The following is a 12,274-nucleotide window of genomic DNA, read 5'->3' as shown; positions in this document are numbered from 1 at the left end:
CTGGGCGCTGCTCGTGATGCATCCTTTAGTCTCAGAATCCGGCCCAATTCACTGAGTAGTGGGTTTTCAATAAATGAGAGTTGTTGTTAAAGGAATTAGGATTCAAGTGAGTTAAGACCTCCCCACAGGTTACAAGATGATGAGCATCTGGAGTGTATAGTAGAGAAAGTGATGCTCCAGTGTCCACAACCCAAAGCAGTTGAAGTGTTTGTCTCAAAGGACATTAAAGAAGTTGACCAGACGAGCTTCTGGTTTTCAGTTTTATAGCCTAGAACCTCCAGCTCCATGTCTGGAAAATATTTGTAGCCTCATTTTGCACTAAATGTTAATAACCATGAGATATTCACTTTGGTTGTGTTTTACTAAGGGAAAGTGTGGGAAGTGTCCCCAACAGCCGATCTGCCCGTTTGGAACTAAACCACTAGTAAGTATTTTGTCTGCTTTGATAAAACTGTTTCTGGATCCCAGGGAGGTCCAAATTAGAAAATGAGTCTCAAGCACAACTCATTTCACTGCTTTCATTCCTTCACTTGATCTTAATTTAACCTTACCTTCTTACCTTATATGCATCTTTCTAAAGTCTTAAATCCATTTTTTTTGGACCAAAGCAAACATTTAATTAATACATAAATAGAAACAGGGGTTCATCTCAACCAACACCCAGTGCAGGAAGGGATTTTTCACTTTCTACATCTTTCATATTCCAGTAGCTGGTTAAAGACAGGAGCAAGAAAGCTTATCAAAGGAGGCAAACTCCATATCCAACTCGGTATCCAACCTGGAGGAGTCCCACCTTCCCGATTCCCTTTACAGTTGAAGTTACAACTAACTTTCTCTAAGAAACACATGACAGACCTGCGGGGAGGTAGACATGTCTTTGAATTAACTACCCATCTATATTTCTTATAGCTGTTTATTGCAAAAGCTAGCCCTGATGATGCTCCAACCATTACATGTCCCTTCCGTTGCATAATAGTAATTTATAACTAACAATGCTGACTCTTCTCACTTGAGTTTGCATTTAATCTTGTATGTTAGAAGTCTTTGTAAGCAGCCTTAATCTTGTCTCAGACCAAGGCAGAATATCAACCAATAAATAAACAGAAACCAAGCCACATCTCAATGTGGAATGTTGGAAGGATGTTTTCATCTGATTGACTCTGTGATTCTTCCTGACTTGAGCCAGTTCTAAAGAAAAGTTCTTCTTACATAGTACTACCATAAGGGATAATTATCTGAATTTTGCCACCTGGTATTCTGGCAGCCAACATTGTGATTTTGCATTTTCTTTCTTATGAAACAGCTCCAAGAAGCCAACACCTTCCTTTTCCAGAACATTTCAGTTAGAGAGACAGCAATGTACCACCCACCTACTTGCTTTTAGAGATTGGAAAGCTTTGTTCTAACTGAAAAGCTGATATAATCATTATTATTTCATAGGGTGCAGAGACGAAGAGATGTCTCTATACCATTTATTTCATGGGCAAGCGATCCCTGTTCATCGGGTGCCAGCCAAAGTGTGTGAAAACTGTCTTTGTGAGTATAATGATTTAATAAGCCTTCTAACTATTGCAGCAGCATTGAGAAATGTAATCATGTGTTATACTTTTCAAAGTGCCTTTCCATGTATTCTTTTTTTTTTTTTTTTTTGGCCGCTCGTTGCTGCACACAGGCTTTCTCTAGTTACAGCGAGCGGGGTCTACTCTTCGTTGCAGTGTGCGGGTTCTCATTGCGGTGGCTTCTCTTGTTGCGGAGCACGGGCTCTAGGCATGTAGGCTTCAGTAATTGTGGCACACGGGCTCAGTAGTTGTGACGCACGGGCTTAGTTGCTCCACGGCATGTGGGATCTTCCCAGACCAGGGATCAAACCTATGTCCCCTGCATTGGCAGGTGGATTCTTAACCACTGTGCCACCAGGGAAGTCCCCCTTTGCATGTATTCTTTCTGCCACCTCCCCTTACTCCTTATCATCTCCATTACCACTGTCATTCAAAGTAGTAGCGGTAGCACTAAAATTCAGGACAGCCCTGCAAGTCAGCCCATTGGTGAAAGCTGCAATATTCTGTTGCATGATGAAGAAATAGAGGGGGGCTTCCCTGGTGGAGCAGTGGTTGAGAGTCCGCCTGCCGATGCAGGGGACGCAGGTTCGTGCCCCGGTCCCGGAAGATCCCACATGCCGCGGAGCGGCTGGGCCCGTGAGCCATGGCCGCTGAGCCTGTGCTCCGCACAGCAGTGAGAGGCCCACGTACCGCAAAAAAAAAAAAAAAAAAAGAAAAGAAATAGAGGGACTGAGAGGCTAAGAGGATCTCCCTGTTCTCACAACAGAGGAAACGCCCCGTGAGCGAAAGAGACAGGAAATGGGCAGCTCTCCAGAGAGAGAACAGGTGCACCTGGTCATTTAGAAAGCGGGACCCCAGAGCTAGGCATCTCTGACCTGTTACTTTGGAATCTGCAGGAAGATTCTTCATGACGTCCTGTCCTGCTGCTTTCGCAGAAGACTAGACGCAGCCTCTGCCTGTCCTGCAGGGGCAGCTGGTTTGGCCCTTAAGTTGTGGAGCCTGCAGCTGAAGGAGAGCTTGTGTTTTAATGCACTCAATAAAGGCAGGTGCAAGCGAGCAGATATCCTGCAGGGCTTCCCTGAACTCAAAGAGAGTCATTCATAGAATGTCAAAGGTCTCACCCACCTCCCAACCTTCAGTACCAGGTGAAATAACACACAACGCAAAGGTGCCAGGTTTGGGGATGGCGAGGGCCCCTCTGGCATCACTTGCATTGTTTTTACTTTGTTCCTGCTGCCCCTCCTTCTTTCTCGCTTTTCTTCGTCCTCTCCCCCTGCTTGCCTTTTTCCTTCCCCTCCTTCCTGCCTCCTCGGCAGAAGCCTCCACGCTGCTCCTGGCACGCCTGGAAATTGCATAGCCTCACCTGGTTCTCAGGGGCTGCTCTCCCCATCCCTCCCACCCCCTCCATGAGGGGTCAAAGCTACGGACACACATCCAGTCCCACCTGCAGGATGTCCTCACCATGGCTGGACAAAACCAAAGGATGGAAGTGTGGCCTTGTCCAAGCCCAGCCTGGTCCTTCTGTTTCAGACGAGAGAATGCTGTGCGGGCTACTTTGGTCCCCAGTGCCAGCCCTGCCCAGGAAAAGCCGAGAACGTCTGCTTTGGGAATGGGATCTGTTTGGACGGAGTCAATGGCACGGGCATGTGTATGTGTGGAGAAGGCTTCAGCGGGACAGCCTGTGAGACCTGCACGGAGGGCAAGTACGGCATCCACTGCGACCAAGGTGCGCACCGTCCCCGACCCAGGCAGGCTGCCCGAAACCAGCCGGAAATGCAGGAGAAAAGAGTGATTCCGCACGTGCTCCCTCACCAGCCTGTCTCCGGGGCAGACTGGAATCCCCCCCATTATCATGTGAATTACAAGAACTTCTGTGTTGTGTAATTTGCAATGGGCAGTGATTCCAAACATTTTCAGTTACTAACCTGGACTTATCAGCCCTCCCCAATCTGCTCACTGACATTCTCCAACCCACCCACGTTTCTGTATTTGCCTGCGTGTGCTGGTCCTCTGTGGGTACGCTCTGTTTTGGACATTGCTTGATCGTGTGACAAGCAGATCTGTGCACATCATCTCATTTAATCCATACAGCAGCCATGTATAGTTGAGTATTCGTATCCCCGTTTTACAAATGAGGACTTAAGGCAAAGAGGTTGAATGACTTCCCCCAAGGTCACACCTGATGAGATTTGAATGCACACCCTGCCTCCCTCCAAAGCTTTGTTCTGGAATCATGTCCCTTACGTGAAGGTCACTCTATTGATTCATCCTCTGCCAGCCACACGCTTTACGTTGTTTTCACAAAAATCATGATCTGTTTTAGCCGCGTTGTCTGCATTCTCTCACCCTGACTTCCTTGTGCCCAGGGACACACACCTCTGAGCGGGCTGACGTGGAGAAGGGGTTTCCTAATCCATGATGGGAAAACAAAGCATTTTTTTCTACTTTGTATTAAAAACTACATATTTGACCTGGCTGTTGCTGTTTTCTCAATGGCTAGTCCAAGCCAAACAAAATCAATATATAATTGAGTCATTATAATTGGACCGTATAATATATAATTGAGTCATTATAATTGGACCGTATAATACATAATTGAGTCATTATAATTGGACCGTATAATATATAATTGGCATTATAGCGCTGATTTTCTTCTGTGTTATATGGAAGAATTATCTGCTTGCATTTATGCAGGATTTCCTAACCTAGGATCCACAGATGACCCTCATGGGGTCCAGCACACCCCCAAGGCTGAATGCTTTTTTCTGAGGAAGGCATCCTTAACTTTCATCCAGTTCTCAAAGAGGTTCACAATGTTGCTGCGTAACCAAGGAATCGGCATTTCTGTGTTGTCAAAGAAGGTGGTGCCACACCGGCTTTATAGGAACCGAGTGGGCTTCTCTCTGAAGTCTACTCTTAGGGAACAAACACGGCTGTGTCCCAAATGGGTCCCGTATAACCATGATTCCTCAGAGAACCTCAGCCAAAAACACTCTCACACTGCTTGGGTCACTGCCCCACAGTGCTACACAGTCCCCAGACGGTGGTCTTTGTTGAAGCATGACCTAATTCACCTGTTAGCTCCCTCCTATGCCCCCGCCCTTCCTGGGAATCCACGCCCCAAACCCATGAGCAACAACGATCATCTAGAACTAGGCAGTAGAGTTACGTGCACCGAAGTGAACCTTAGTATTAGATGTAAAGTGAATTGTTGAACACGGGTCAGAAGTCTAACAATGTGTGGGTGTTTTTCCACTCAGCGTGTACTTGTGTCCATGGGAGATGCAGTCAAGGACCCGCGGGTGACGGCTCCTGCGACTGCGATGTGGGCTGGCGAGGAGTGAAATGTGACGATGGTAAGAGCCAGCCTTTTGGTACTTATGATCTGTTCTTAGCCTCACTTCTCAGCAGCTACATGTTTTTCTCCTTCTAAAATAGAAATGGCATCTTTATTTCTTCCTTTGGCGATAAGGTAATTCCTACTTGCAGCCAAAAAGATTGTAAAATAAAGAAAAGCATTAAAAAGAAAATAAAAATTACTCATACTCCCAAGACAGGGACAAAACTGTCACTAGTGTTGTGTATTGGCCTTCCAGCCTTGGTCTAGGTATATACATGTGTGTATGGGACTGTACTCTTCACACAGTTTTGTAACCTACTCTTTCACTTCACAATATATATAATCAGTATCTTTTCATGTGAATAATTATAGGTAAATATCATTTTTCTTAATTTCTATACAATACCCGATTATCTGATTGTACCATGCTTCTTAAAATCAATTTTCTGCTATCATAAACAATGCTGCAGTGAGTATCTCATTCATATATATATATATATTCATATATATACTCATATATATATTTGCATTTGTCTTATTAATTTATTTGGTAAAATTCCTTGAGATGGTGAGTTAGAAGTTGGCATGGGAGGACCAGCCACTTTTAAAGGGACAGGGAATAGTCTGGAGGCTGTGACAAGTTTTCAAGCCCGTCCCCCTGCTGCTCCTCTCACCAGCAGCCTTGTGATTCATCTCTTTGCCTCCTGTCCTATTTCCCTCTGTTCCATACTCCACATTGCTGCCAGACAGAGCTTTCTAAAACATAGATATCTTAGTCTGTTCTGGCTACTGTAACAAAGCATCGTAGATTGGGTGGCTTATAAACAACAGAAAGTTATTTCTCATAGTTCTGGAGGCTAGAAGTTCAGGATCAAGGTGCCAGCATGGTTGGGTTCTAGTGATGGCCCTCTTCTGGGTTGCAGATGGCCGTCTTCTCATGTTATGGCAGAAGGGGCAAGGGAGCTCTCCAGGGTCTCTTTTATAAGGGCACTAATTTCGTTTGTGAGGGTTCCACCCTCATGACCTAATCACCTCTCTAAGGCCCGACCTCCAAGTACCAGCACGTTGCAGATTAGGTTTCAAAATATGGGTTGGGGAGTGGGGACATAAACATTTGGACTATAGCAGCAGTGTTACCCACCCTCCCCAGTACCTGACAACCTGCTCTGATTCTCTATAGCCTCCAGTAGGAGAAACTTCACTGCCTATAGGAGACACACCTTAGCAAGGTGTGGTACAGAGCTGTTCACCAATTGGCACTCACCCAGTTTTCCAGCCTGGTCTCCACTGCACACTCTGCTTAAGGGGCTTCAGTCTAGTAATGGAAATAAATGTTCAATCGTGTTCAGAAAATTGTGATATGAGAGTGCAGAGTAAAGCGCCTCTAGACCAGACTAGACTGTTCTTTGTTTGCATGCAAACTCCCCACTCCCAAGCCATGTCAGACATCATTCATCGATCATTGCACTCCTTCCTCTGAGGTCAGATAGGGGCACCACATCCTTTTCAAAAGAGCACACCATGTAGTCACTTCCAATTAACTGAAGTTGGCTCAAAGGTTTAGAGCAGATATCAGAGAGGAGGACCTAAAAGGTGATTGGGATTTCAGAGATAGAGAATGGAGAGAAAGAGATTTTCAGGCTCAAGGAAAAGCACACATAAAGGCACAGAGTTGCATTGCATCTACTCTAGCCCACTGGAGCCTGTAAATGTTCCCCTCTGACACAAAACAGACCACTTTCGCAGCCAGGTCTCTGTTTCAGGACCTTCTGTACAACCAGGCCAGGCCTAATGAGATTTCTTTCTCAAAAGCTCTTAGCCTGAGCAACCAACCCTGTGGGTCCTTTTTCTCATCTCTAACAATTTCTTTCTGGATCTTCCCCTGCCAGGAAGTATCTGTTAGCTGGGCATCCAGGGTAAAAACATTATGCTGTTCCAGGAAATTTAGGAACTAATTTGGCAAATAGGTGGTGAGTACCTGCCGCATGCCAGGCTCTGCACTATTTCTGCACGTGCAAAACAATAACAGCAACAACTTCATCTTAATTAGAACTAGTATTTGCTTATTTATATCACTCTGTAACAAGATGATGACAAGTTAGAAAGAATAAGGACCATAGGAAGTATAAATAAAATAGAAAATTAAGCTCTGGGGAGGGATGTGCATCCTCACCACCTAGCACGGGGACCGGCACACAGGAGACACTCCATTGGTGTAACTGACCTTCAGATTTGGCTCTGAGCTTCCTAGAAGCCAAGGTGAAAAAAGATTTACATGGTCACATAGTTTTACGTAGTTCACGTGATGCATACCAGTTACTTGTGAGGAAGTAAATCTTTTCCTAGCGTCAAGTACTAAAAGAAAGTTCTTGGGTGAGATTTAGTAAAGAAGGGCTGACACAGCATTTGGTTCTCTTTTTCAGAGATCACAAAAGATGAATGCAATGGGACCTGCCACACCAGTGCCAAGTACGTCCCCTTTAGCCTCCTTTGGAGGCGATGCAAGGGGGTTTTTTTGGTTTTTTTTTAAACATCTTTACTGGAGTATAATTGCTTTACAATGGTGTGTTAGTTTCTGCTGTATAACAAAGTGAATCAGCTATTTGCATACATATATCCCCATATCCCCTCCCTCTTACGTCTCCCTCCCACCCTCCCTATCCCACCCCTCTAGGTGGTCACAAAGCACGGAGCTGATCTCCCTGTGCTATGCAGCTGCTTCCCACTAGCTGTCTTACATTTGGTAGTGTATATTTGTCAATGCCACTCTCTCACTTCATCCCAGCTTACCCTTCCCCCTCCCCGTGTCCTCAAGTCCATTCTCTACGTCTGTGTCTTTATTCCTGTCCTGCCCCTAGGTTCATCAGAACAGTCAGAAAGAGAAAATGCAAGGGGCTTTTTTCCCTAGTAGCACGTGTCCATCCAGGCCTTATCTTTAGGGAAATAGTTTCCTGAGACTATTTCTGAGGATTTATGATTAATTTAAGTACGAAACTAAAAATGAGGCCACCATCAGCTTGCAGGTCCAGCCTTTTGAACATGCTGCCACCTGAGTTACCTGACATGCTGGCAGAGTGCCAGTTGTTACCCCCATTCAAGCCACAGGGACTCTTCCACAGAAGCAGAGGGAGGCCGGTGGGCCTCAATTTCATCAAACCTTACTTGCAATTCACAGCCAAGCCTTCCTTCTTTATAATGGAACTTCATACTCCTAACTCCCAGAGGGGTTTAATGGGTTAATTAATTAAGAGCCCAGTAGCTGGAGTTAGACCTGAGTTCAAATCAGCGTCTGTCATTTCCATTGACTGTGTGACCTTGAGTCACTTATTTAATGCCTCTAAGCCTTGGTTTTCTCATCTGTAAAATGGGAATAATGATAATACCTACCTGTTAGGGCTATTGGATATTGTGTAGGTTACATAAAATAACGTGTGAAGCACAGCTCCCAGCACATAGGATGCTCTCTAAAGATGGGCAGCTACCCTCCTTATCCTTGGGCCGATGCCTACATAGACACACTCTGTAGTTTGCCTGATAAATGACTCCAGTTTTAGCTGCTTGTGGCAGGACCATGCTAGGGATGGACTCTCCACCCAAGCCTTGGGCGGGGACCTCAGAGTGCCTCATGGGGGTAAGAGTTGGGATGCTAGGGATGAAGGGGTATTGTGAGTCCCGTGGTGGGGTGCTGTGCGTTTTTCTACGAACACCGCTTGCCCTTTCTTGTTGCAGCTGCCTTCTCAGTCCGGATGGCACCGCCTCATGCAGGTGCGCAGCAGGGTTCCAAGGGAACGGGACGGTCTGCACAGGCAAGTCAAGAAGGAATTTGCTGGGAGGAGAATAGCATGAGCTGTTGAGAGATCTGTGTTCCTGCAGACTCAGTGGGCAGCTGCTGCCAACCATTGATGGTGAACTGGACGTAACAGGGCAGCTGATCGTGCCCGGGGAGCAGGACACCTGTTCACGGATAGGGCGTGTTGGTTTTGGAATGTGTGGGGCAACCGCCCCTGTTCTTTTCTCCCAGCCTTGGCCACAATTGGAATCATCTGGAGAGCTTTAGAAACCACTGATGTGGCTGACCTAGGCTGTGGCCTGTGTGGGGGGACTCCGGAGTGGGATAGAAAGAGGCTTGAGGGCTTCCCTGGTGGCGCAGTGGTTGAGAGTCCGCCTGCCGATGCAGGGGACACGGGTTCGTGCCCCGGTCCGGTAGGATCCCACATGCCGCGGAGCGGCTGGGCCCGTGAGCCATGGCCGCTGAGCCTGCGCATCCGGAGCCTGTGCTCTGCAATGGGAGAGGCCACAGCGGTGAAAGGCCCACGTACCACAAAAAAAAAAAAAAGAAAGAGGCTTGAGCCCTGGTTCTTCCCCCCAATCCCCACATGGCCTTGGGTGGGCCTCTAAACTACCCTGGGCCCCCTTAGCTCATTTGTAAAGTAAACGTAAAACTCTCTCCCCTCACAGAGTAGTTTGGGGATGAAATGACCTCTCCACGTACAACAGAATGAGGCAGCTGTTAAAAACAGCCCCAGCGTTACACTCCCTGGGTTTGAATCTATGTTCTTATAGTTCGTGTCACCTTGGGCAAGTTGCTTGACTGCTCTTTGCATCATTTTGTCATCTGTAAGTTGTAGCTCATAAGAGAATCTCCCTCACTGGATTGTTGGATGATAACCTGAATTAAATAATACCTGTGAAGTGCTTAGAACATCCCTGGCACAGAGCACTTGATAAATGTGAGCTAATACTCTCATGGTGCCCAACACGTATTTGGTGCTAGAAAAATGGAAACACTTAGCACTGTGTCCAGGCGGGCTTCAGTGCAGACTGTGGTGGAGCCAGACAGCGACCGCACCAATTTGCTTTCTAGACCATCTGACCCTGGGGATTGTCCCCGATGTACCCTGCAGTAGGATGTGTACAGCACGCCAGTGAAAACAGCTGGAAAGGCAAATAACTGTAATGTTTCTCTTGCCCCCTGCTTTGGGGAAAAATAACAAAAGGAGAGGACACAATATAACAACCAACATTTCCGTAACATTTTCGTATACATTATCCAAACCTGTAAGTAAACCTATATAGGTGGATCCCAAAGTTCTTATTAATTGAGTGATTCGTCCAAAGCTACACGGTGAATGAAGGCCAAGCCAAAACTCAAACACACATCTTGGGTCTCCAAATGTATCTAGGTCTTTGATCCACTTTGCATTAATTTTTGTATATATTGTGAGGTCCAAATTCATTCTTTGCCATATGGATATCTAGTTGTCTCAGTAGCATTTGTTGAAAAAATTATTCTTTCCCCCATTGAAATAACATCTTGGCATCTTTGTGGAAAATCAATTGACCATAGATGTATGGGTTTATTTTTGGACTCTTAATTCAATTCCATATAGATCCTTATGCCAGTTCCACACTGTCTTTATCACTGAAGCTTTGTAGTAAATTTTGAAATTAGGGAGCGTGAGTCCTCCAACAACCTTGTCCTTCTTTTTCGAGATTGTTTTGACTATTCTGGGACCTTTGAATTTACAAATGAGTTTTAGGATAATCTTGTCAATTTATGCAAAGGAGTCGGCCAGGATTTTGACAGAGATTGCATTGAATCTGTAGACCAGATTTGGGGAGTAGTGCCTTCTTAATATTAATTCTTCCCATCAATGAACATGGAATGTCTTTCCATTATTTAGGTCATCTTTTATTCCTTGCAACAATGTTTGTAGTTTTCAGAGTGTTTTACAGTTTGTTAAATGGAGTCCATCTTCTAATGCTATTGTAAGTGGAATTGTTTTCTCCATTTCATTTTCAGTTTGCTCATTGCTACTGTACAGAAATACAGTTGATTTTTTCCTACTGTTCCTGTGTCCTACCCAGGATCATTTATTAGTTCTAATTGTTTTTAGTGGATTCCTCGGGATTTTCCATAACAAGATCATGGCATCTGCAAATAGAAATGGTTTTACTTCTTTTCCAATCCGGATGTCTCTTCTTTCTTTCTTGCCTAATTGCCCTGGCCAGAACCTTCAGTACAGTATTGAATAGAAGTGGCAAAAGCAGACCTTGTCTTATTCCTGATCATGGGAGAAAGCATTTGGTCTTTCATCATTAAGCATGATTTTAGTGGTGGGTTTTTCATCAATGAAAAATGTCCTTTATCAGGTTAAGGAAGTTCCCTTCTATTCCTAGTCTGTTGAGTGTTTTTATCATTAATGGTATCGAATTTTGACAAATGTTTTTGCTCATTCTGAGATGATCATATGTTTGTCTTTAATTCTACTGATGTGCTACATTCCATTAATTGATTTTGGGATGTTAAACCATCTTGTATTCCTACATAAGTCCCACTTGGTTGTGGTGTATAATCCTATTTACATATTGCTGAATTTGATTTGCAAGTATTTTCTTGAGGTTTTTGTATCTATATTCATAAAGGATATCAGTCTGTAGTTTTCTTTTCTAGTAATGGCTTTGTCTGGTTTCGGTATCAGTAGTACTGGTCTGAGAATGAATTGAGAAGTCTTCCCTCCTCCTTCAGTCTTTAGAAGAGTATGTGAAAATTTGGCATTTATTAAACGTTTGGTAGAATTCACCAATGACATCTGGTGCTTTGCATTCTTTTGAGCTATCCATATTTAATCCAGTGCCTACCGTTTTGGAGTATTTTCCATTTCTCAATGATTCAAGTAAAAACGCATCAATTTCCCCCCCGCCCTGCCCTGCTCTGTGTCATCTTTCTCTTCTATAGCAATCAACGCCTGCGAGATCAGCAATGGAGGTTGTTCTGGCAGGGCCGTCTGTAAAAGAACCACCCCAGGAAGCCGGGTGTGTGCGTGCAAGGCAGGCTATACTGGCGATGGCATCGTGTGCATAGGTAGGTACCATCCCTCACCCGCGATTTCCAGCTGCCTTTAATTTTGACCACTCGGTCCAGGTGCTGTCTGATTTCTCCACTGTACATTGACTTGTTTCCCCTTTGCTGCTCATAAGCAATCGTCTAGGAAACGCTTAACGCCAAGCACGTATCCTGCTCCGCACCAAAATGTCCTCCTAAATTTAGCACCTACTGACGATTCTTCTCTGAACCAATTATACTGTGATGGTGACAAGTGGTATTTTTTTTTTTTAATTCCTACATCTCTTCATTCATAGCACGTTAAATGGCACTCCGAAATTTTATTATTTTGAGTCCTTGGCTGCAAACACTCAGTCAATAGAGGGACAGAGTCAAGCCCACAGACATGCCTCTGAGGAGCTGGTTTTGAGAAACCACAGCTGGTACCCTCCCTGTTGGGTTACTTCTGCCTCAGGCTGTCAGAAAACCGAATCACGCCTTGACACTTGCTCCCCTTGGTCAGTTAGCCATTCTGGCTGGCCCCTCAAG

The 12,274-nt window shown here is 45.1% G+C and overlaps 1 protein-coding gene across 1 annotated transcript in view; it reads left to right on the top strand.

Annotated features, from left to right (window-relative positions):
- Window positions 1–12,274, top strand: part of STAB2 (stabilin 2) — a 156,562-nt gene that overhangs the window by 101,431 nt on the left and 42,857 nt on the right. Inside the window, exons 36-42 of the mRNA XM_065888385.1 lie at window positions 368–424; window positions 1,441–1,536; window positions 3,090–3,285; window positions 4,820–4,915; window positions 7,323–7,368; window positions 8,629–8,705; window positions 11,639–11,764. Of these exons, the coding sequence (XP_065744457.1) occupies window positions 368–424; window positions 1,441–1,536; window positions 3,090–3,285; window positions 4,820–4,915; window positions 7,323–7,368; window positions 8,629–8,705; window positions 11,639–11,764 (694 nt within the window). The remainder of the gene's footprint in view (window positions 1–367; window positions 425–1,440; window positions 1,537–3,089; window positions 3,286–4,819; window positions 4,916–7,322; window positions 7,369–8,628; window positions 8,706–11,638; window positions 11,765–12,274) is intronic.

The sequence above is a fragment of the Phocoena phocoena genome, chromosome 11 (genome assembly GCF_963924675.1).
Source record: "Phocoena phocoena chromosome 11, mPhoPho1.1, whole genome shotgun sequence".
NCBI classification, from domain to species: Eukaryota; Metazoa; Chordata; class Mammalia; order Artiodactyla; family Phocoenidae; genus Phocoena; species Phocoena phocoena.
Note: the sequence above shows the minus strand (reverse complement) of the source record. Positions and strands in the feature narration are given on the sequence as shown.